A 25,572-nucleotide genomic window follows, 5' to 3' on the forward strand; every position below is an offset into this window, starting at 1 on the left:
GCATTGTTTTTCAAAAACATTTTTGAGTAAAAGTTGAAATTTTAGCTTTTACTTTTTCCAAAAGCACATTTGAAAAGTTCAAAAAAAAGTTTTTATCCCAAAAGTGCTTTTGAAAAGTAATGTTAAACTGACCCTTAATCGATTTTTGTTTAGGTAATTTGGATAGTTTTTAGATTTTGGATTCTGTTTTATTAGTTATTTCGGTTGATTATTACTTTTTGAATTTTCAAATCAATCCGACTAAAAGATCAACTTAATTTAATCTTTAATTATTTAAAATGCATTTATAATTTATATAATAAGAATATTTCAAGCCAATAACTAAATAAAAAATAACCCAATTAAGTCGGTTAATCAATCGAACTGACCAACCTAAAGTTGATTTGGTTAGTTTGGTTGGATTGGTTTATGTAATTTATGGTTAGTAAAGTCGGTTTGATAAAAAAAAATCCAATTACAAATAACTCAATCAAGTCAATTCACCAACTGCACTAATAGACTTAAAGTTGGTTTAGTTACATCGATTCTTGAGCTCTAATTTGATCGGATTGGTTTTTGTAGATTATGATCAATTAAGTCGGAAAAAACCGACCTAACAGACCAAAAAATCAGATGCTCTCCCTAGTATACATTCTTTGAATAGACTTTGACACTCAATACAATGGGTTAAAACACCATTTGATACTTAAGTTTGGCTTTAGTCTTTAATTTAGTACTTGAATGTTTTTTTGTCTCAATTTAGTACCTGAAGGTACTAAATTTGACTTCAATGTTTAATTTGGTTTCCAGTCCAAATGACATCATGTGGTCAAATGAATGTTTGACATGTTTACTCCAACAAAAAAATATAGGTACTTAATAGAAACAAAAAAAAAACTTAGGTATCAAATTGAACAATGAAGTCAAACTTAAGTACATAATTGGGATGAATATACTCAAGAATCAACTTGAAAAAACTTAGGTACCAAATAGTATATTAACCCTTTATAAATATATAATTATATTCATATTGATTTTATCTGTTGAAATTTATTTTATCCACATGAAAAAAAAATCGATTTTTAAATAGTATTTATTACATTGCATAAACTATTAATTTTCGATTAGATTAATTTAATATGCATCTAAATCTAATTTTCAACATAACTCCAAATCAAGTATAATTGGTATTTTTTTTAGCATTTTTTAGTTGTTATATTTTTTAAAATTTAAGATTTCAGTCTTTACCAAACAATAATTGTTAAATTCATTTAGATAAGTTCTGTTATTTTCAAAATCTGATGGGACAAAAATATTATCATATGTGTAATGTCATATCAGCTTGTTATTTTCATTACTCACTAAAAATTCAGTTAATGAATTAACAATTATCATTTGCGTTAAGACTTAAATTTCAAAATTCGAAAAATATAAAAACTTAAAATGATCCATAGAGAATATGAACTAAATCTAAATTTTTTTTAATATTTTAAGCATACAAAATCAGATTTCAAACATTAATATATGTATTCTCCTTCTTCCTTGTATCTATTTTGGTTTGTATTCTTATGGGAGTAGGAGGGGAGTAGTTAGAATCAAACAAAACCACATTAAATCCAATGTAGAAAAAAACATGAAATGATGGATGTTTTCAAGGTTTAGATATCATCTAATCTTTGAAAGACAGAACTTATGCTACACAGTTTATATATATATATATATATATATATATATTTGTATAAATATATATTAGATAGGTCTTCATCCGTTCTACATTAAAAAAAATTAATCTTTTGAGTGATATTTAGGTAAAACTTTCCCAATAAGGATAGACTTTAAAATTTAAACTTAGTCCAAATATATGGGAAATAAATTTACGATCACTTCTTCCAAACATCCCCAAATTATGACATTCATTCTAAATTGGTTCTTAAACTTCAAATCATTCTAACTACATATCTAAACTATCTAAGATATATTAGTTAAGTCTTTTCGTTACTAGAATCATTAATTTAGCTAACGCATCATATCTTATATGTTATATTTAAAATAAAATTTGTAAAAATAGATATTTAAAAAAAAATCTTAATTTCAAGATTTTCAAAGTTTTTATGTAAGTTTTATCGTTCACACTTCACTTTTATATTATTTTTAGTTGTTCCTTTTAAGAATTATGTAGGAACATTTTATTTCTTTAAAATTTTCATTTAAGATTTAGATATATATATATATATATGTATATATATATGCATGCATTATAACATGTATCTTAATTGGAAAGAAAAACAAAAATGTCATTTTGGACGAGAAAAATATTAGCTTATTGTCTTGAATGGGCAATCGATTTTTACGGTGTAATTTATGTGGGGATGCTTTCAAGACTACATTTTGTACTTTTTGGGGCTAAGCATCCTTTCAATGGTGTTTCCGTCGATAAGTTATAACTTGGAATATAACAAAAGTTTCCTCTAAAATTCAGTTCAACTCCACCATATTTTATTAGCTTTACATATTGATTAAAGTGATATAAATTTTAGTCTTGATGGGTCGTGGTTGCTCATCATCTAATTATGAGGTTGGAGGTTCAATTTTCACCCATAAGAATGGAATATAATTTATGATCAATCATTTCTCTCGTCACAGGTACTTTCTGAAGTTGAACTGATTTTTCAACAAAAAAATCTCTTCAGAAAGTACCTGTGACGAAAGAAATAGTCACTATTAACGGTGGCGAATACTCTGTTTTCGACAAAAAAAGTGATACAAATATAATATATAGATTTTATACTATTAAAATGATTTCATAATAAATTTTACATTTTAAAAAATAATAATATATTTTAAAAAAAAGAATAGATAGTTTTCTAATGAAAAGTTACATAAATAATAATAATTAGAAATTCTATCATATACATATGTACGTGAGAATAACGTATTTAGAATACATATGTATATTTAAAAATAATATATAATAAATAGTAAAACATATGATGTCTTGTTTCATTTGACTCATGGTTTGTGTGGGGATGCTTTTACCTTGTTAGGGTGTCTTGTTTTGAGAATGTTTCTCTATTGGGTGTGTGTTTATGCTATTGGATTCAAGCATGATTTTTCGTTTTTTTTTTGTAAATTTACTGAATTTTTTTAGTTATAAGTATTTTAAGAAATTTTTTAATTGATTAAACATTACATTTTAAATCAAAAAAAAAATTAAAGACAACTCACATATAACTTACGCAGAATGTAAACCAACCTAAAACATTAACCTCATATATAATATGAGTACTTTTTTTACAAATATAGTATTGAATATCGGGATGGAGAATGATGGGATTTAAACCACTAATATGAGCACTTTCCAAAAAGGGTGATAATTAAAATTTTGAAAATCAAACTCGATTAAATAAAAAATGTTTAAAAAATTTAGTTCAATTGATTCAATTGTCTAGTTCAACAAGTCTTTTGATTGATTTAATTGGTTTGTACCGGTACCCGAATCAATCAGTTCAATACATTTCTCTGAACTAATGCTTCAATCAGTTCTCAATCTAACCAGTCCAATCAATCTGATCGGTCCGGTTGAAACAACCATGGGGATAACTTTGTTGAAGAGACTAGAGCTTTGCCAACAATTTAATAGGAAAGGCAATGACTTCCCCAGTATTCACTCTTTGGTTGATGCGCGCTTAAACCCTTCAAATAAGTCCAATTCTAAGTGATAAAAAGAGGGTATGCAATGAAATCCGTGTTGGGGCTCACTAAATGAGACCCCCTTACGAAAATGGTGTAATCTTTTGTTTTGGGCCACCCCATAACCACTCTCAAACTTTATAAGATGTTCGGTGGACATTATAATTCAATTGATGAGCACATAACACAACAAAATAAAATAAATTTATAATTTCAAAAATTTTAGCCACACATTAATTACAAATTAAATTAATGTTCATATAATAGACATATTTAAGAATTCTTTATTTTCAAAAATGAAAAATGAAAAATCACCAACTCTTTAGCAAAACTACTGTTTGGCTTACAAGTACAATATAAATATAAATATACATGTTCGTATAACTTTTAAATGTAGAATTAAACTATTATAACACAAATAAAACAGTACTAATACCCACATATGACCATAACTCATAGAGATATTCGGAAACTCACATATTTAATCGCATATGGTGAATCTCGAACTTGAATATTCAATACTGAAAAGCTTCACCTTTACCAACTTGTCCTAAAAAAACTACCCAAATAGATCATAATTATAGTTTTATCTAGGGGTATAAGGGTATTCATGGGTCAAGTTGGTTCGAGTTTGGGTCGAGTTTAATCATGATATTAACACTTTATGCTTACCCAAGTTCAATCCGACCCAAAATATGAGTCTAAAATTTTACCTAAGTCCATCTATATTTGTAAATGGCTAACCTAAGTTTATTAGGGATTATATGAAACAGCGAATTTTTTTAATTATTTTTAGCATTTTCAATTGGATTTGAAATTTTTTCAGGAAAAAAAAAAGTTGAAAATCAAGAAGAAAAATCTGATTTTTCATTCGCCTATTGGAAAAGGATATAGATGACGTGTAATCACAATTTCATACAATCCTTCCTCGGTATTATATATTATTATAAATTTAAAACATAACAATAGGTGAGGTCGAGCTCAAGCCTTGAATGTTCAAGACTGAGCTTGTCCCATATTTTAAATAAGCTTAATTTTTTGTCCAAACCTATTCATTTAACTTTATTTTCGTTCAAACCCTCTAAAATTCTGAATACACTTCGGACCTGAATAAGTAACATTACCCATGAAGAATTCAAGTTTTATCCAATATTTTTAACAAAAAGTTACCTATTTTACTTCTTAAAATCTATCCATTCTCTACTAAAAGCTATTGACATGAAAATTTAAAACAAAATCATTATATTCCATTTTCCTAGAATTTTTTTATATAATTTCTTAAAATAATGCAATCTCTTACCATAGTATTTTCAGCACAACATTACAAATGTCAATGAGTTGTACGTAAATCTAGAATGGAAACAAAAGTTACAAACAAGGAAAATTAAACCATATAAGGAATAGGACCTAAAAGGAAATCATATAAAATAATAGGATCTAAATGTAAATTATACAAGGAATAGTTTGGCCAAAAAAGAAAAATCATAAAAGGAATATTAGGACAACAAAACGAATGACAGTTAACGAAAGCCTCCTCTTTAGTATCAATGTAACAATGTTTCTGTCATGAAACCTATTTCTTCCTTGCACGTAAAAAATATGCTCCTCACAGATGCCTAATATTGTCTCATAAATAAAAGGCTTTTAATATTTATGTTTTTATCAATTTGGACCTTATTTTTCTTTTGAGCTAAATTTGACTATTAATTTTTCAAAAGAGTCGAACAGTTTTTCTAAATGGAAATGTAGACTAAAAGTTATTTTTAATAATATTTGCAAGGTAACCCACGTGACAGCTTATGTGTACTTTATTTTAACATGATATTATTTGTCTTATATGCTATGTCATTAAATAATTCAAAAATTATAAATTTTTTTTTAAAAAAAAGCATGAAATACACATGAATTATCATGTGAGCAGCATGTTTAAAAAAATTAATGTTTTAACCTGTATTTTAGTTAAAAATAGAGCAATTTGACTTTTTTTGAAAGGTTGATAGTTAAATTCGAATTTTTTCTAAAAAATTGAAGATCAAATTTAACTAAAATAAATAAGGATCAAATTAAAAAAATTATAAATATTAAGAACTAAATTTATCATTAAGCCATATATCTTTTCCATCCAAATTTCCAAACCTCTCAAATGACAAAAACAAAGAAAGAAAATTAAGATAATCAACAATGAAGCAACCCCAAAGTCTTATAATCTTTTTTAATTTGTCTACCTTACTATCACCAAAATTGCACCATTTCTTCTCCCAATGGAACAACGTGCAACAACACATCATGTACACAAACTATCCTTCATCCTACTCATACTTTCCCTTGCTTTCCCTTCCTCTTCGTTTGAATTGCGGCCATCGGTGGCCGATTCCACGTTCCTTCACAGCAACGACACCGCGATATCTGATTTTCGTGTGCTGAACCGAAGAGCTTTGTTTCAATGCCCTGATCTTAACCCTTATCTCCAAATCAATGTTACCACCCAAGGTGACCTCTCTGATGAACAGTTCATCACTGTGAATGTTAGTGGGGTTTTGGTACCTTCGGATGGTGATTGGGTTGCTATGGTCTCACCTTCATTTTCAAAGTAATTTTACACTTTTCCATTGTCTTCCCAAATTTCAATCTTTTTTTTTTCTTTTTGAAGTCTCATGTATTGCTTTGTTTTTTCATGTGTATATGGTAAAAGTATCATGGAGGTTATTGTCCTAGAGTCAGATTGCATTTTGGCCTCTCTATTAAAAAATAGATAAATTAATCCTTACACATTAGATCAAAGAGTAAATTGGTCCTTGTGTTAAATTCTATCTATTTCTATTGTTAAAAACCAGTCCCTGTATGTCACGTGTAACTATTTTGTTATTCTGTCAGCCAAGAAATATTTTTAATAGTAGAAATAGATAAAATTTTTAATAGAATGATCAGTTTACTCTTTGATCTAACATATAGGGACTAATTTACCCACTTTTTAAATAAAGGGAGCAAAATACAATCTGATTAATAGTATAAAAATCTCTATAAAACTTTTACCTGTGTGTGTATATATATATAGTGTGACTACTTGTCTTGGAAGTGAAGCTTATTATTTACAGACTGGTGACACAAGTATTCTTCCTCTTCTCTGCCACTATCCTGTTAAGGTATTTCTGCTCATCATTTGTTTATATTATTCATACGTGTGAATACATGGTTGTAAAAATTGTACTGAATTGTCTGATTGAATCTATTGAAAATAATTAAAAACTCGAAAAATCATGTTTTTTTTATTCATTGAGGATTTTTGAACAAAAAAATTGGATTATTTTATTGTGATTTGGTTCATTTCATTCTAATATTTTTGTAAATATATTTTTTTATGAAAATACTTCTGTGCAATTTAATTCTTATTAATTTTAGAAGTGAACAATTAAAGATAATTAATCATGGTTTAATTTTTTTCTTCTCAATTGTACATAATTTTAATTGGTGCAATAATAAATTTAGTCCTCGATGTTTATATATTCTATGTAAATGTTGACAAAATGTGTAAATTTTGTGGGTTAATTTTGTTAAATCAGGATCAAATTGGTAGAATATGTAAATATTGTGAGCTAAATTTATTAAATCAAGATAAAATTGACAAAATGAGTAAACTTTGAGAACTAAATTTGTTATTATACTAATAAAAGATATGTACAAGTGACAAAAATATTAATGTGTAGTTGCTCAATTTCGAAAATGATAGGGTTCTAATTATTATTCATTAATATTTAAATTTCTTTTTAAATGATTGAACTGCCTAGGGTTTCGATTTTTTTTTTTCAAAATCGTAAATATATTAGACAACTATATTGTAAACGTAAGAAAAAGATGCAGTTGGAAATTGTGGTTGGTGCAGGCAAAGTATGTGACCAGTGATCCGAGCTACCTAAGTTGTAAGAACCAAAAATGCCAGAAATATGGTAATAACGGCGACTGCGAGGTTAGGACTTGCGCTGGCTCCTTGTCTTTCCATGTCGTTAACATTAGGACCAACATCGAGTTCGTGTTCTTCGCCGGCGGGTTCAGCACGCCTTGCATTTTGACAAAAACCGACGTGCCGTTGAAATTTTCAAATCCCAATTCACCCCTGCATGGACATCTCTCCAGCATAGATTCCACTGCCACATCGGTATGGAAAAGAAAATTTTAATTTCTTCACTTTATAACGGTTGAAAAGAAATTTTTTTCCTTTTTAGGAAGTCAGAATGTAATTTTATCATATATTAATTTATAATTTTATTATTTTTGAGAGGGTCAAGACCCCTATCTGCCTTTAATATAAGATGAGTATTTATATATATATATGAATTTTTAGAAAAATTTCTAAATACATAGAAAAGCTTAGAAAAAAAAATTGTTCACATATATTGAACATATACTTGTACTTAACACTTATATTTGAGTTTGAGTACATTAACATTTTATAAGGTATAAAAATGTAATTTGATGAAAAAAAAGGGTTTGATTTTGGATTGGTTCGAAATAAGGGATTAGATTGATTGACTTGTGAACCAATTGAATCATTCAGATTGACAGGTTGGATCAATTGAACCAATTTTCTTTATTTTTTAATAGTTTATCCAATCAAATTGAACAAATCGGATAAACTGATTAAACTGATGATCTGACTTATTTGAATACTAGTTCAATTATGAAAAGCTTCACTTGATTGTTAATTACTTTGCCTATCACTTTCGTTGTAGATGAGATTAACATGGGTTAGTGGAGATAAGGAACCTCAACAAGTACAATATGGAGATGGAAAATCACAAACATCAGAAGTTACAACATTTTCAGCAGCTGATATGTGCAGTGAGTTTCGGCTTGGTACTATTCATAAGAACTTGATTTTTTAGGTAGTATTTTTGACTTTTTTTAGGTTAAAATATATCATAATTCTGAAATGGTGTAGGTTCCATTGTGGTACCAAGTCCAGCAAAAGATTTTGGATGGCATGATCCTGGTTACATTCACACTGCAGTTATGTCAGGATTGCAACCTTCAAGCACCTTCAACTACAAATATGGAAGGTATATATATAGGCTATAGCCACAAATAGATCTTATAATGTTGGATTTCTTCCTTTTTGTTTTGTATTCATGAAAGAAATGTTCAGGGGTTTCAATTGGTAACCAAATAGCCTTATGTTGTATGATTCAGTGATGCAGTTGGGTGGAGTGCTGAAATTCAATTTCGGACGCCACCCGCCGGAGGATCGGATGAACTCAAATTTATTGTTTTTGGTGATATGGGAAAGGCTCCTCTTGATTCTTCAGCTGAGCATTACATCCAGGTATGATAAAACTTAAAACCGTTTTATGGATTCTGAATCGTCTCACTCTGAATGAAGATTTTTTTTTAAAGTTTAGACTTCCAAGTCGCAAGTTTGGACTTAGTTTTTGTATCATGGGTTCAAAAAATTTGCCATGTTTGTTAATATTACCCAAGTTGAGTCTTAGATATTTGCTTACTCTAGTAGTAACTTGGAGAATACCTTCGAACTTCCTCAAAACTCTGGGTGGCAATTGCGACTGACCATAAGTTCAGATATCTCAAAGTTGATTTGAAGGCCCAAGAAGCTGTAGAACTTGTTCAAGAATATCATCGTTCTATAAAATCATTTGGCTCATTAGCATTTAGATTACCCCAATTTGGAATAATTGCCTGAATAGGCATAGAAATATTTGGTGCTTGCTTAGGCACCCAACCTTGTTCATGAACATGATAAAAAATCCTTGTACGACGTCGGTCTAGCCGATGGCAAAATGCTTGCATATTGTTTGTAATTAGTTCCACTTCATGACATACTCTTGGTATAATTACTCTTTCAATCCTTCCTCTTTCTCCCTTTAATTCAATTTTGTCATCTATACTTTTTACTTTCACCCCAACACTTTTTACACTCCTACGATCTAGTTTATACCCCGAATTATTTTCTCTCAATACACAAATCTTTTTAATTCTCTTCCGTATCTAACTACTTTCTCAACTAACACTAATAATTCCTATTTTATTTACTTTAAAAATCCTAACACAGAAAAATCTCGAAACAACACTATTCTCATCTTAAGGGGTGTTAGACAAAATAAGGGTAAGAGAATGAATCGGTTAAAAGAGATTTAGAAATAGTTTTTGAGAATCAAAACGACAAAATGTTAAAAATCCCTTCAGTAGTTGTGAGAGGCTCTTATTTATAGTGTCTCAAGAATGTGAATTACAAAACTGAAAGCTAATAGGAGTAACGAATGATATTTTTTAGTTACAAAGACATTTATGGTGTTTTTTTAATTAATAAATGATATTGTTGGTGATGGTGATGGTGAATAGTAAATAAGAATTCACCATGTTTCTGAAGAAAATGTTACAAGAAAATGTTAAGACAAAACCTCTTACCTAGCTCCATATCTGATCCGCTAAACTCAAGCTCATTAAGATAGCTCAAGAGTGAAGACAACCCAAAAATCCTACCATATTCTAGATTTATTTCCACTTCTTTTACTTTGGTGAAGCGGTACCATGTGAAACATCTTCCGTAAAACATATCTTGAAATGCAAGATGAGGGTTGTTCCTAGAAAAGAATGATTTTTACTTGTTCTAAATGTGAATTATTCTCGACATAGTTGTTCCAAACAAAAGTTGTTTTGTGTAGATGCTTTTCTTAGTAGAGCTTATTCTGAATAATAACTCTTCTTAAAAACATAATTGTTCTAAATAGAAGTTACTCAAAACAACGATTGTTCAAGAATATAATGTAATTATTCTAAACAAAAGTTGTTCCAAATGACAATTACATTGGATGACAGTTGTTCTAATTGAAGTCCTGTTTTGAACATAGTTATTCTTGAACAATAATTGTTTAGAACAACAACTATTCTAGACAAAAGTTGTTGCTTCAAAAGAGAATTAAGTAATACGATAATGCTACTTGTTCCACGCTTGGTAGCACAATTTCCTGAAACAATAACCAAAAAACTAAGTATCTACAATACGTTTATAGGGTATGTATCCAAGACTGATATATACATTTTTTCCGATATTTTATCATGTACTTTGGATGCTCTTTGAATGATGATATCTCATACCCATAGTCGAAATTAAAGCATTTTCATGTTTTTGTGGCACATTCAGCCAGGATCAATTTCAGTGATTAAAGGAATGACCGAAGAGGTTGAAAATGGCAACGTAGACTCCATTTTTCACATCGGAGACATAAGCTATGCAACTGGCTTCTTAGTTGAATGGGATTACTTCCTCAACCTTATAACCCCTTTGGCTTCTAAAGTTTCTTACATGACAGCAATCGGAAATCACGAAAGGTAAATATCATGCCTTTATACCATTCTATTTTTATTCGTTTATCAAGATAAAACAAATATGAACAATTGTTATACCCCACACTTTTTAGGGACTATTCAGATTCAGGGTCATGGTACACAGGTCCAGACTCGGGAGGGGAATGTGGGGTTCCATATGAGACCTATTTCCCAATGCCAACACCAGCAAAAGATAAGCCATGGTATTCAATAGAGCAAGGCAGTGTTCATTTCACTGTTATTTCGACAGAACATGACTGGACCGAAAAGTCTGAACAGGTAATAAAAAAACGAATTATTAATTTCTTCAATCTGATCTTAATTGTTATTAATTTTTGCTCTAATTTATGAACCTAATTAAAATTCGACAGTATGAGTGGATGAAAACAGATATGGCTTCGGTTGATAGATCAAAAACACCTTGGTTGGTGTTTACTGGGTAAGTTAAAAATGATGTAGTAAATTGGGTCTTTTGTGTATAATTTCTTGAGTTTGACCAAACCAAAATATCAACCTCGAATTTTAACTAAGTGAATTCTTCCGCTTCAAACTTGCACAGATAATTCGATTCTCAATAAGTTTAATTTTTGTTTGGGAAATGTAGGCACAGGCCAATGTACAGTTCTCTAGGTGCTGATGATCAATTTCTTGAAACAGTAGAACCCCTTCTCTTGAATAACAAGGTAAAATTAGAAGCCAATGGCTTTCATTATTCATCAACCTGGTTTGATGTGAATTCCCCTATTTTGTAAAATGATGATAAGAGGATTTATACACTAGGTGGATCTGGTCCTTTTCGGACATGTACATAATTATGAGAGAACGTGCTCGATCTACAATTCAGAATGTCTAGCAATTCCCGAAAAAGATAAAAATGGCATCGACACATATGATAATACCAACTACAGTGCACCTGTCCAAGCTATCGTTGGAATGGCTGGTTTCAGCCTCGAGAAGTTCCCTGATGATGTAAGTTTAGAATTTATATATATATATACATTAAGCCAAAAATTATAGTTATAATCTGTTAATTAAATCATCCATGGGCAGGCACCTAGTTGGAGCTTGGTAAGGATTTCTGAATTTGGGTATGTTAGAGCACATGCAACAAAGGATGAGCTGAAATTAGAGGTTAATAATTAACACCCTTTATTAATTATTATATAGGTTTTTGTAGTAAGAGTCTCATTTATTTTTAAAAAATGAGTACATTAATTTTTATACATTAAATCAAAAAGTAAATTGGTCATTCAATTAAAAATTTTAAACATTTTTATTGTTAAAAACTAGTTCTATACGACAACAACATAAGGTACATATGGAATGTCACATACAATTGTCTGATTGTTTTAATAGCAACCTCAATTTTTAAAAGAAATGACCAATCTATTCTTTAACTAATATATATAAATTAATTTTTCATTTTTTAAATAAAAAAAAATACAAGAGAATTTCTAATGTATAATCTTCTATAATACTTTTTACCGATGTTTTGGCTTTAAATAGATAAATTAATTAAAAGATTTTCTTCCATAATTCTTTATGTTTGCAGTTTGTGAATTCCGATACCAAAAATGTTGACGACAGCTTCATCATCACCAAAAAGTAAAGGCGGATGCAATTCAGGCAACATTTATATATATATATATATATATATATATAAAAAGGAGTTTACGATCTTGTTCATTATGTTATTTATTTACGGATTGTACGTTTAATTACTCCTAAAATATCTTATGACACATATATATATTATGTATTATGTAAAGAAATATTTTAATACATTCTTAAGCAGAGTTTATAGTGTGACAAGAGACGAGCTTTATTTTTTTCCCGGTAAAGTGATTATATCAACTTGTTAACATTAAATAAGTAAACAATACAGTACAATTAGTAAGCAATAAATTTTGTATCGAAATTAGAGATTCTTTAAACAGTTGTGAAATTTAATTATTAATGACAACACACTTAACCATATGCATGATTTGCATTCTCATTATGCTCCCTTGGGATGTGACATACTCTTACGTCCCATCTCTTACACCGAAGCTGATGCAAAAGCCTTAACTTGACCAATCTACTATTAGTATTACCACCTGCTAACAACAACTTTACAAACAAAGCATTATCACATTTCACCTCAATTCTCTTACCTCTTCCCCAAGCTATAAAAAGGCCTTCCACCATCGCTCTAGCCTCAATATTTTATAATATTAAAATAAAAATTAAAACCCACTATTAATAATAAAAAATAATATTTTCATCTTTTTTTTAAAAAAAAGTAATTTTTTTTTGTAGCGACGTAAAATTTTTTTGCCTTCTATCGTTAATTGAGGTGACTTATTGAAAATTTGAAAATCGACTTTACATTTTTAAAAAAAAGGAGTCGCCACAGATATTTTTTCCTAGGTGTGATCGGGCACCTAATAAATCATCTTTTTGAAAAGAAAATTTATTCTTGAACAAAAATGAAGGCCAAATTTGGGTCTATGCGAAAATCCAAAGAATAATAGGGTTCGGGAGTCGGTTACGCACGAGGAAGGTATTAGCACCCTCGCGACGCCCAAAATTGGTATCTTTATTAAACTTGTGTTGTCTTGATTTTCAAAAGTATGAATTTAATTTGACATTTAATCGTGATCTGATTGAGGAATGAGAATTTTTAGTTTTCGGTTTTTTAGAAGGGTGTTCCGTCTTTAACACAAACCGACGAATTTCACCCAACATAGCGATGAAATCGATGGCTTAACGTTAAATCGGTACATTGCCTTATTTATTGAAATTAAAAAAAAACATGAATAAAAATCTTTAATGTAACACCCCCTACCTGTACCCGTCGCCGGCATTGAGTACGAGGCATTATCGAGAAGCACGAAACACTTACAGATAATTTAAATATATTTTCATAATAATTTGTTTCGATTTCATACTATTTCATATTTAAGCTTTATTCACCAAAGTATTTGAAATATCATCTTTATGCAAATAGCACACATGAGGTACATAATTCCATAATTATGAATAAACACATTTATCAAACATATTCCATGTTTTTATATATATCATAGTTTCATATTTCCATGTATCAATTACCATCACTTCCTCGTATTTCAGACAAATACGTGTAACAATTCATAAATATGCAATTCATTAACTCTTCCTACCAATCATGATTTAAATTGCCAAATCACTTATTGAGCCCAATTCCAATGTTCACTAAAATCTATCATATAAATTTGGATGTACATATTCATTAATAAATTCCATGTACAGATATCATCATCTCATATTTCCACATACATTTACTTTCTACATTTATGAATTCAAATAGCATATACAAGACATACCAATGTATTTCAAGTACATTTTCATGATATTTCATTTCGAACTCAGATTATTTCATACTAGAAGTTTTCTCATTAACTCATTTGGAATACCAATTCATACGGATATTACACTCAAGGCGTAGAAATATATAATCACAAATGAACTCATTCATCAACCAAGTTTTATGCTCATGTCTCATCAACTCATATTTCCTTATGTCGCATAATTCCATGTAATACTTACCAAACTTCTTCAAATTAGTGAACATCTTACGGAATTGAGTACTTCGTTTTCTCGATGCCATAGTTCAACTATGGTCTTACACATCTTCACATAATGATGCCATAGCCCAGCTATGGTCTTACACATATTCAGATATCGGTGCCAAAGCCCAGCTATAGTCTTACACGTAATCACATATCACATATCGATGCCATAGCCCAGCTATGGTCTTACACATATTCAGATATCGGTGCCATAGCCCAGCTATGGTCTTACACGTAATCACATATCACATATCGATGCCATAGCCCAGCTATGGTCTTATACAGTAGCATATATCACATCGATGCCATATCCCAGATATGGTCTTGTACGGAAATCACTTGTCATTTGTAGCCGAAGCTACCACTATTTACTGATCAGGTAGCCGGTACTACCACTTTTCACTGATCAGGTAGCCGAAGCTACCACTTTTCATTTGTCATTTGTCATTGATCAGATAAGTGTAGCCAAAGCTATCACTTATCACTTTCACTTTTTCTTGATCAGATAAGTGTAGCCGAAGCTATCACTTATCACTTGTTGCCATGGTCCAACCATGGTCTTTTCCTTCAATTCATCTTGTCACTGAACTGAAATGCTCAATTTGATCATTTATTCAATTTTCATGCTTTTACATTATTCACAATTTTATCATCAATACATATGAAATAACACATCATGAAATTCATAAAATTAACAAATAATCACTAAAATTTTAGCCATATAAACTCACAAGTTCAATTTTTGTATCATAATGATAATCATAATTTCATAATAAATATTCCAAATAAATCATTATATCATTTCTAATTCAACACTTATCGATTATAATCGGACATGTGATCAATTTATACACGAGCCATTCATATATATATGTATATTTTTCCTCCTCCTCCTCTCCATCCACATCCTTAGTATAAACAACACACTTGTAGGTAACATTATCCATAATTTTCACTATCTACTTATGTGAATATTCAAGCTGCCCATCTGTGTCATAGTTACTAAATTATTTTTATCTTGAGCTACAGAACTCCAAATTAAGATCCATAAATTTTCCCAGAAACTAGACTCATATGTCTTCTTACCATAAAAATTTCATAATTATTTATTGGGCCAATTCATACAGTTTATTCATTTAAGTCTCCCCTGTTCTGCTGTCTGACAGTTCCGACCCTTCTTCACTAAAAATTAATTATCTTCTCGTACAGGATTCGAATGATGTCCTCGCTTGTTTCTCTTGAAAATAGACTCATTCAGAATTCTAAACATATAAATTTGATCCCATAATTATTTTTATCCAATTTTTTATGATTTTAAAAAGTCAGAACAGGGGAACCCGAAATTATTCTGACCTTGTCTCACAAAATTTATCATATCTCATGATTTACAATTCCATTGCTTACATCATTTCTTCTATAAGAAACTAGACTCAATAAGCTTTAATTTCATATTTTATTCATCCTATAATTCCATTTATACAATTTTTGGTGATTTTTCAAATTTAGACTACTGCTGCTGTCCAAGACAGTTTTAATGCAAAATGTTGATTTCCATTTTGCCCCAAATTTCACAATTCATACAATTCAGTCCTTGCTCAATTAACCCCTCAATTAAGATAATTTTCTCAATTAATACTTTTCCAAGACATTATAAGTTATTTCATAACTATTGAAATTCATAATTTCCACATAAAACTCTAACTTCAAACTCTTTTACAATTACGTCTCAAACATTCACTTTCTATTCAATTCTTTCAAAAAAATCATCATATAAACAATTTGAAGCTCTAATTCCATGCCAAATCAGCATATACTTCTAGCACATATTCATATAAACTTTCAATTTCTTTCATAGAATCAAAAACTAATGAATTCAACAAGTGGACCTAGTTGTAAAAGTCATAAAAACACAAAAATTTCAAGAAATAATCAAGAATTGAACTTACTTGAAGTAAAAATATGAAAAACCAGCTTGAGGGAACTCTTCCATGGCATTTTTGCTGATGATAATGCAGAAAAATAAAGATAAATCTAGATAATTCCACTTTAGTCCTAGCTTTATTAAGTAAATTTTGTAATTTTCCAATTTTGCCCTTAATTCTCCTTATTTTCTTGCTGATTTCATGCTCTTGCCGTCCAGCCCAAATAGACCTTGGGTCTATTTTCCTTTTAAACCCTCTTTCTTTTATCATTTAAGTTATTTAATCATTTCCCACAATTTTGCATTTGATACAATTTAGTCCTTTTTGTTCAATTAACTATCAGAACTTTAAAATTTCTTGACGAAAATTTAATACTAACTTATTAACACTCCATAAATATTTATAAAAATATTTATGGCTCGATTTAAAATTCCCGAGGTCTCGATACGTCGTTTTCGATTCTAATTATTTTAGTATTTATTTTTAGTACACTATTCACTATTTCAAAATTTTTCCTAACTTCACATTTAACTTATACTCACTAAATTAATAATATTTCCTACTCATTTGTCGGATTTAGTGATCTCGAATCACTGTTCCGACACCACTGAAAATTAGGCTGTTATATTTAAGGCGGTGAACAGCGAGATGATACAAAAATGGGAGGTAACAAAACATGACAGAGTTAGAAATACGTCGAAACAAATAATAACTACGATAATAATATTAAAACAATAACAACGTATGCGATATTAAACATGATGACAATATTATTAAACACGAAATAAGAATGAACATATATATAAACATATAAGAATAATAAGTAAGGTGATGTAAACTTAATATTAAAAAATACTAATAATGCTATATATATATGTTAAAATATATGTAATAATAGAAATGGAAAGTGTATACATAATAATAATATTAAAGCATATACATAATAGATGTATATAATATTTATAAAATGAACATATACAATACATTAGAAATAATAAAAAACATAAGGAAGAAAATATATATATTAATAATAAATATGTACATAAGATGATCATAATACGTACATGGAATAGTATAAGAAATATATATATGAAAACATTAAAAATATGTACATAATATATATAAAATATATACAATATATACCTATATTAGAAATGATAATAGTATATAAGAAAAACTATTCACATACTACATAAGTACGTATATATATATAAATAATAATGGCGTTAGGAATATACAATATAATATCAGAAATATACGTACAATAGTATAAAAGATATATAACTAACAATATTAAAGTATATACATAACAATATATAAAAATATGATATTAAAAACATATATACATAGTAATATAATATATATATATATAGTATAGTATTAGAATATTTGCATAATATATATAATATAAATACTAATAATATTTTAAAAAACTTATTAATAATATTATATAAATATATTATAATATTAAAACTATGTACGTAATATATATTAGAAATAATAATAGTAGCTATAGTAATAATATATTGATAATATAAATGAATAAAAATAACAGTAATAATAAGAGTGATAATCATGAGAATAATATAAATAATATTTAAAATAAATAAAATAACAAAGATACTATGAAAATAAACTTTATTCTAAAAAAAGGACTAAATTTGAAATAAAAATGAAGTTTTGGGGCGATTTTTAAAAAAGAAATAAAGAAAAAGGATCAAAATGCAACACGCTCGTAACCTAAGAGGACCCAAACAACAATTATTCCTTCCCATCAAAACGTAGCGTATCAGTGGGGGCTAAATTGAAAACCGCAAAAAATTATGAGGCCAAATTGAAAATCCATAAAAACTTAATTGCGAAGTATCAGAAAAGCGGAAGGGCTAAAAGCGCAATTAGCCCTTCCGTTAAAAAACACGCTGATCCTAAGCGGGTATGGATCGGGTCGGTCCTACCTAGGGCAAAATGACGTCATTTTATGCCCTGGGTCTTTAATGCAAAACGGCGTCGTTTTATATTGTTATAAAAGCAAAAAAAATTGTAAAAAAATTCATTTTTCTTTCGTTCTCTTCAAAAAAAGCTCTCTCTCTCTCTCTCTCTCTCAGCCCTCTCTCTGCCTGGGGATTTCCGGTGAGATTCCGGCGCTGTACCTCCGCCATGTGCCACCGTCGTCGGCCACCGTGTACGGTGGCCGGATTTTTGAAAAAGGTAAAATTTTTAGTTTTTTTGTTAATAATATATATATTTATGTAATAGATTCGAAAGAAAAAAAAAAGAAAAAAAAGGGAAGAAAAGAACAGAATTGAAAAATAGAAAAAATAAGATAAAACCACCTCTTTTAATACTCCGATTTGGTCCTTTTGTATGGAATCCCTACGTTTTTTATGTTTGAATCCCTATTTTGAATATTTCGTGCTTGTATTTATCAAAAAAATTCCCCCCCCCCCTTTTACATTGATTTTTAATTTGGCTTTTATAGCCATGTAAATGGTTTTTTTGTTTATTATTTGTTGTCACTTCCTTTCTTTTTCTTGCAGGTGCAACTTGCTGATGGGACAAGGGTGGTGCTGCAAGAGGTGGAGCAGTTGGCCAACCTTGGCAAAGGCAGATGGTTCGGCGCCGAATGCTAGGGGGGCTAGGGTTAATCTTTTTTGATTTTGTTGTCTCTTTTGTTGGTTTGGGCTAGGGTTAATTAATTGGGTTGATATAATTGGATTTTGGGTTGGGTTTTGGGTTTAATTTTGAGTGGGCTAGGGGTTTTGGGTATGTGGGCCAAAATTGGCCTGTAACAATTTTTATCATTTAATTGTAAAATCAATTTTATTTAATTTCAGAATCATTTTAAAATAAATTAGTTAAAAACACTTTTTTTGGTTGCACAATGAAAATTATAAATTTCTAAAACCGAGTGACTATATTATTTATAATAATAAACCCTAATCAAATTTGAACATATGTTTTGAGTTAGGCGGTCTAATTTGTTTCCTAACTTTTGACCAACACGATTTACTCTGCTATTCTCAAACTCCGATTTGCTTAGAGTGTAAACTCTAACTTCACAAACTAGTTGCACATAAAGAAAAGTTTATTAATTTTATAGTGGCAAAAATTAATTACCTTTTATAGGGACAAAAATCAATAATCTAATCTCTCAAGAAAATATAATTTGTCATAGAGTAAATTACTACCATTTTTCAGAAGAGTGGCGATGCTCAATATTCTATGTTTATGGCTTGAACTATGTCCCTTTATATAGAGAAAAATAAAAGAATTCTAGTTGAATAAGGGTTAAATAAATAATATTATTTTAATAGAAATATACATTTATTCCCTATTGGGAATACTTATGGGCGACGACACCCTCTATGGGAACTAGGGTTACTGTCCCTTGTATGGTAGATGGGCTTATTGGATCTATCTCTTGTATTGGGTACAAATATATGTATTATTTTGATTTTGAGAAGAATATATTGACATTTTCACTAAAATCTTCCATCATGCCTTTAAAATACCAAATGCCCTCTCAATATAACTTCTTAAAGATGAATGGATTTGATTGAAAATTTCTCGCGACAATGTTGACTTCTGTAGATTCACAGTGGAGCTTTTTTTTTTTTTGAGATTTACTTTAGACTTTATCAGTGAAAGTAAAAATGGGAAAATGGAGGCTATTGATATCTTAGCACCCTTATTAGGTTTGAGAGCATGTGGCAAATGGAGTAATTTTTGAGCAAATATGGTTAGATATGTCATTCCACATATCTCGTTCCCAATCAGCTGTTGAAAAAAGTTGTTCATCCCAACGTTTTTTGTTTTGGAGATTTTAGCTCGACAAGCTCTTACAAATCTCCATTCACCAAACATTACAATTAGAGGGTTTGACTACTCAATCCTCCAATTTTGCTCAAATCAACTAAAAAATACCCAAAAATCTGTTTACCAAACACTCCCAATATATTTTATAAGTATTAATATAATAACTATTATATTATTGATTATAATAAAATATATAACATCAATAGTTATGTGTAATTTAGTATATTAAAATACATATTTGTAATTATAACTAACAATATATAAAATATTATTAAAATTTTAATATCTTAATAAAATATATATTTTTTAAATTAGATTTTGAATTGGGCTTTAACTTTTAGAAATTGTATTTGGTTACTGAGCCTAATTTCTTTTTTATTTTAGACATGAGATTTGGACTATAATTAGTTTATTTCGAGTTTGGGTAATAATGAGTATATTTTTTTGGTTTTGAGCTTAGTATAATATATTTGAGTTTTGGAATAAATATTTTAGAATATGAATATTAGGTTTATAAATTTAATAAGAAAGATAAAAATTTATTCAATTGTCAACAAAATATACAATAAAAGATATTTTCGTTAATTTATATAATATTATAGAATAATAAATTTTACATACTTTAATTATTTTATATTAAATATCTTGATCAAATATATATAAAAAAAATTTATAAGACAAATTTGAATTGTAATGTCAACCTATAAAAATTTAATAAATTATAACATTTAAAATTAAAATATTTATAACTTAAAATATTCAAATTTATCTGAATTCGTCACAACACATCCAACTCGATCCGAGCTTGAATACAAAATAAGCACAATCCAATCCCACCCGTTTGAAAGCTCTCGTCAATTTTCACGATCTTTCATCTTTAAAAGAAACCCCTATAATTCGCCTATGCACCTGGTCAACCCTTTACTAGTCCTTTCATTTTAACCTTAAAATTCAATTCTCAGACTCATGCATTTTATACCCTCAAAAATCCATTGTTTCACTTCAATGGAAAAACCCTTTTCTCCTCTCATCATTTTCTTCATCATCTTCATCTTGGATTTCCCTCATTTATATTCTTCGTACCGATTACATCCATCGATCACCGCCTCAACCTTGGTACATCGAAACTACACCGCGGTGTCCGATTTTCATGTCATCAATAGGACATTGTTTCAATGCCCAGATCCAAACCCTTTTCTCCAAATCAATGTTGGTAAAAGTTCTACCCTTCTCTAAAATGAAGAGTTTGTGACAGTGATTGTTAGTGGAGAGTTGGTTCCTACGGCAACTGATTGGATTGCCATGATTTCACCTTCACATTCTAAGTAAGATATATACCCTTTTTAATTTCTAATGTTCATAATTTGAGAATAATATCAAACAATTAAATGTGATGCAGCATTGGAAGTTGTTTGGGAAGTAAATCATTTTATGTACAAACTGGTGATCTTAGTGATCTTCCTCTTCTTTGTCATTATCCGGTTAAGGCACGCAAATTATGGTATTATTGGCCAATTTTGGTTAATTTCTTTCATGGTATTACGTTACCAACTATATATAGATATTGGTAATTTTTGTTTCAAAATGCAAGTTTGATTCTCCACATAAAATATATAACTATGATTATATTTTTGTCTTTTTATATTTTATATGAAATTATATAAAATCATTTTAAATTCAACATTACCCAGAAAGAAAAATGAATTATATATGAATTGAACTCGAAACTGATATCAATTAAAAATTTAATATCAAATCAACTATTTCTCTACTTATAAAAGTCAAAAGGAGGGCAAAGTCCTAATAGCAATGCGATTAGTACGACTTAAACCTAGATCATATTTAAGACAATGAACACCTTTACCATCAAGCTAACACACGAGATTAAATTATTTTTCTATTTTATGGGTGATTTAATTTGAATGTATTCCCAATTAAGTTGTGAAAATTGAAGTGTTACACTTAGTACTAGGCTTTATTTGGGGATAATTTTATGCGTGCTCTCACATCTATAATGTGACTTATCTGTAACCTTCAATGCTCATTATTAATTTGGTACCACTTCTTTGCTCATTGATACTAAATTTCATAACCATTTCCCATTAATATATTAGCACACTTTTTGCACTATAAACAAAATGACTTGATTGATATTAGTACAAATAAATAAAATTAATAATATTTTAAATAAAATTATATGTAAATATTGAGATAAATAGAAATAGGTCATCTTATGATTCATATGATAAAACTGCATTTTTAACTTTTTTATAAATTTATTAATCCTAAGTAAGGTTTCCAAACGTAAAATTATGCTCTTTTAACATCCAAAATTTATAATTTTATTTCAGTCCGAAACCCAAAATTCCTTTTTACAATTCAAGTGGTATCAATTCAGTTCGATCGGGTTTTTAAAATTTTTTAAACTGTCCATCGTAATTTGATTTGGTTCTCAATTTTTTATATTAATTTGTATTTTAGATTTTTAAATTTATTTTGACAAAATAAACTTTTATGACGTTGAATATTATTTAACAATATTTTAAAACTTTTATATCAATTCATTGTTTTGTTATTTTCCATCATCATTACTTCATTAATTTACTTATCCCCTTTTTATATTTTTAAAAAAAATAGATTATACGTATTACCCTTGTATATGATGTTTCACTATTATTATTATTATTATTCTCACTATTATCCTTCGTTACGAAACTACTATGTATATTATTGTTATTTCTATTATTATCATAAGTTTTATATTTACCTATACTATTTTTTTTTATTTTTTCGTTTTCAAACACTTAAATTTAACTTCACGTATATGTATTTCACCTATTTTCATATCACCATTTTCTTTCATCTTTATCATTATTATTACTATTTATCTTTATATATGCACTATTTTTTTTTGTGTTTATTATTATTATTACCTACGTAACATTATTATTAATGTGCTATTATTATTATTATCTCCTATTTTATCATTATGATTTGTTTGTTTTATTCAATATTTTTCGCCATTTTCTTACTTAGTTTCTTTATTATTATCATTCGAGTCTCCCTTAGCTTTATTACATAATTTTGTTTATTCACTTATGGTTTTCATTAACCCTTTATTTATTTTATTAATTATTATGCACTCATTATCGTCATTTATGTTATTGCGTTTATTACGTTTTTTTGGTATGCATTCTAATATTACAAATTCGTTTCGCACAACATAATCAAATCGTACCACAACTTTTACGATACATTAAAAAGGAAGATCTTTTTTTACATAAAGGCAATATTCTGTTTTTTGGGATTCGAAAGATAGTGCCCTACTTGCTGGGTTTCGATTTTTCTCGTTTGACCCAAATAATCGAATAACCTTTTAAAGTTCTAAATAAAGGCAATATTCCACTTTTTTGGATTCGAAAGATTGTGCCCTACGTGCTGGGTTGTGATTTGTTTCGTTTGACCCAAATAACCGAATAGCCTTTTAAAATTTCAATGTATAAGTTTTGAAAATCACGAGACGATTTTGGTATCGAAGGTTTGAAATATCGTATCCTACGTGTTGGATATGATATTTTATTTCTTCGAAACAAGAGAATCTTAATGTCCATTTCAAGTTATCCAAACATTTATAAAAAAGGATCGTATTTTAAAATTTATTTTAAAATCTTTTCAACTTTCGACATTAAGACGTTAATTAATCGATTAGGTACCAATTTTGGGCGTCACGAGGGTGCTAATTCTTCCTCGTGCATAACCGACTCCCGAACCCATTTTCTCAAATTTCGTAGACTAAAAACGTTGTTTTAGTAAATCGAAATGTTTTATTAAAATGACCAAATTTCTAGATGATCCGATCACATCTAAACAAAAAAGATTGGTGGCGACTCCCGATTTTCATTTTCTTTTCAAAATAAAGTCGATCCCCATTTTTTAAAAAATGATTTCAACAATGTGACTTATCTGTAACCTTAAATGTTCATTATTGATTTGGTACCACGTCTTTGCTCATTGATACTAAATTTCATAACCATTTCCCATTAATATATTAGCACACTTTTTCCACTATAAACAAAATGACTTGATAGATATTGATACAAATAAATAAAATAAATAATATTTTAAATGAAAATATATGTAAATATTGAGATAGATAGAAATAGGTCATCTTATGATTCATATGATACTGCATTTTTATCTTTTTTATAAATTTATTAATCCTAAGTAAGGTTTCCTAAGGTAAAATTATGCTCTTTAACATCCAAAATTTATAATTTTATTTCAGCCTGAAATCGAAAATTCTTTTTTACAATTCGGGTGATATCAATTCAGTTCGATCGGGTTTTTAAAATTTTTTAAACCGTCCATCATAATTTGATTTGGTTCTCAATTTTTTATATTAATTTGTATTTTAGATTTTTAAATTTATTTTGACAAAATGAAATTTTATTACGTTGAATATTATTTAACAATATTTTAAAAGTTTTTCATAAATATTTCTAAAAAATAATAATTTTTCAAGAACTTTTAAATTATTTTCACTATTTTAAATATACAATCTTTATTTTTATATCATAAAAATTAAATTTAATTATAAATTAAATAAAAAATAGAACCCAATTTGATTTCAAGTAACTGCGATTTTAAACATGCATTTCATAAACCATCCAAACACCTCGATTTTGGTTGATTTTCGATTATTGTTGCTCAACCCTACATTCACCCTGCATAAAAGTCTGCATTAATTTTTTTAAAAATTTGTGATAAAAAATGTACTTTAATGTATACAATGGAATTTTGGTAACTTTTACCTATTTAATATCTAAACTTTTTGTTATCTAATTGGTAGCTAAATTTTTGTTTAGACGTAATTAGTACCTAATCTTAAAAACTCACTTTCTTTTAGGTACTTGAGTAGTCCTCTTACATTTTTCATCTCAACTAATTAAATTATGCGGCAGTATTAAAGAACCAATTATATTGCATCACTAATATATATCTCCATCAAGATTTTCAAAATGGTCGAATCAGTAAGATCACCACCAATCCAGTTAGTCTAGACAATTAAATTAAATAAATCATTAACAAATCATAATATATATATATTAAAAACAACCAGTTCAACTAATTTTTTTAACTCGGTTCAATTAGTTTATATCAGCTCGCAACTCAACTTTTCTCCAAACTGATATCCCAATTCGATTAAGATAACTATGATCTAAATTAATTTTTTT

General features: G+C 28.6%; 1 protein-coding gene and 1 long non-coding RNA gene across 4 annotated transcripts; both read left to right on the forward strand.

Moving 5' to 3' along the window:
* The first annotated feature begins 5,773 nt into the window (after nt 1–5,773).
* LOC107933267 (probable inactive purple acid phosphatase 1) lies at nt 5,774–12,819 on the forward strand. Of its 3 annotated transcripts, none has more exons than XM_016865442.2 (13): nt 5,774–6,259; nt 6,725–6,812; nt 7,550–7,822; nt 8,397–8,520; nt 8,606–8,723; nt 8,854–8,986; nt 10,823–11,010; nt 11,100–11,286; nt 11,379–11,446; nt 11,612–11,690; nt 11,788–11,976; nt 12,058–12,138; nt 12,560–12,819. In XM_016865442.2, exons 1-13 carry the CDS (start codon nt 5,931–5,933, stop codon nt 12,614–12,616), a joined length of 1,914 nt encoding a protein of 637 aa, XP_016720931.2. In that variant the 5' UTR covers nt 5,774–5,930; the 3' UTR covers nt 12,617–12,819. The 3 variants fall into 3 exon arrangements, with proteins under 3 accessions (XP_016720931.2, XP_040940356.1, XP_040940355.1); XM_041084421.1 differs by having other exon boundaries at nt 5,872–6,259; nt 8,397–8,505; XM_041084422.1 differs by lacking the exon at nt 12,058–12,138 and having other exon boundaries at nt 5,868–6,259.
* Nucleotides 12,820–21,169: 8,350 nt separating this feature from the next.
* On the forward strand, nt 21,170–21,970 carry LOC121203263 (uncharacterized). Its single transcript, XR_005907347.1, has 2 exons — nt 21,170–21,663; nt 21,738–21,970. It is a non-coding gene; the product is annotated as an uncharacterized lncRNA (long non-coding RNA).
* Nucleotides 21,971–25,572: the final 3,602 nt, after the last annotated feature.

The sequence above is a fragment of the Gossypium hirsutum genome, chromosome A13 (genome assembly GCF_007990345.1).
Source record: "Gossypium hirsutum isolate 1008001.06 chromosome A13, Gossypium_hirsutum_v2.1, whole genome shotgun sequence".
Classification (NCBI taxonomy): domain Eukaryota; kingdom Viridiplantae; phylum Streptophyta; class Magnoliopsida; order Malvales; family Malvaceae; genus Gossypium; species Gossypium hirsutum.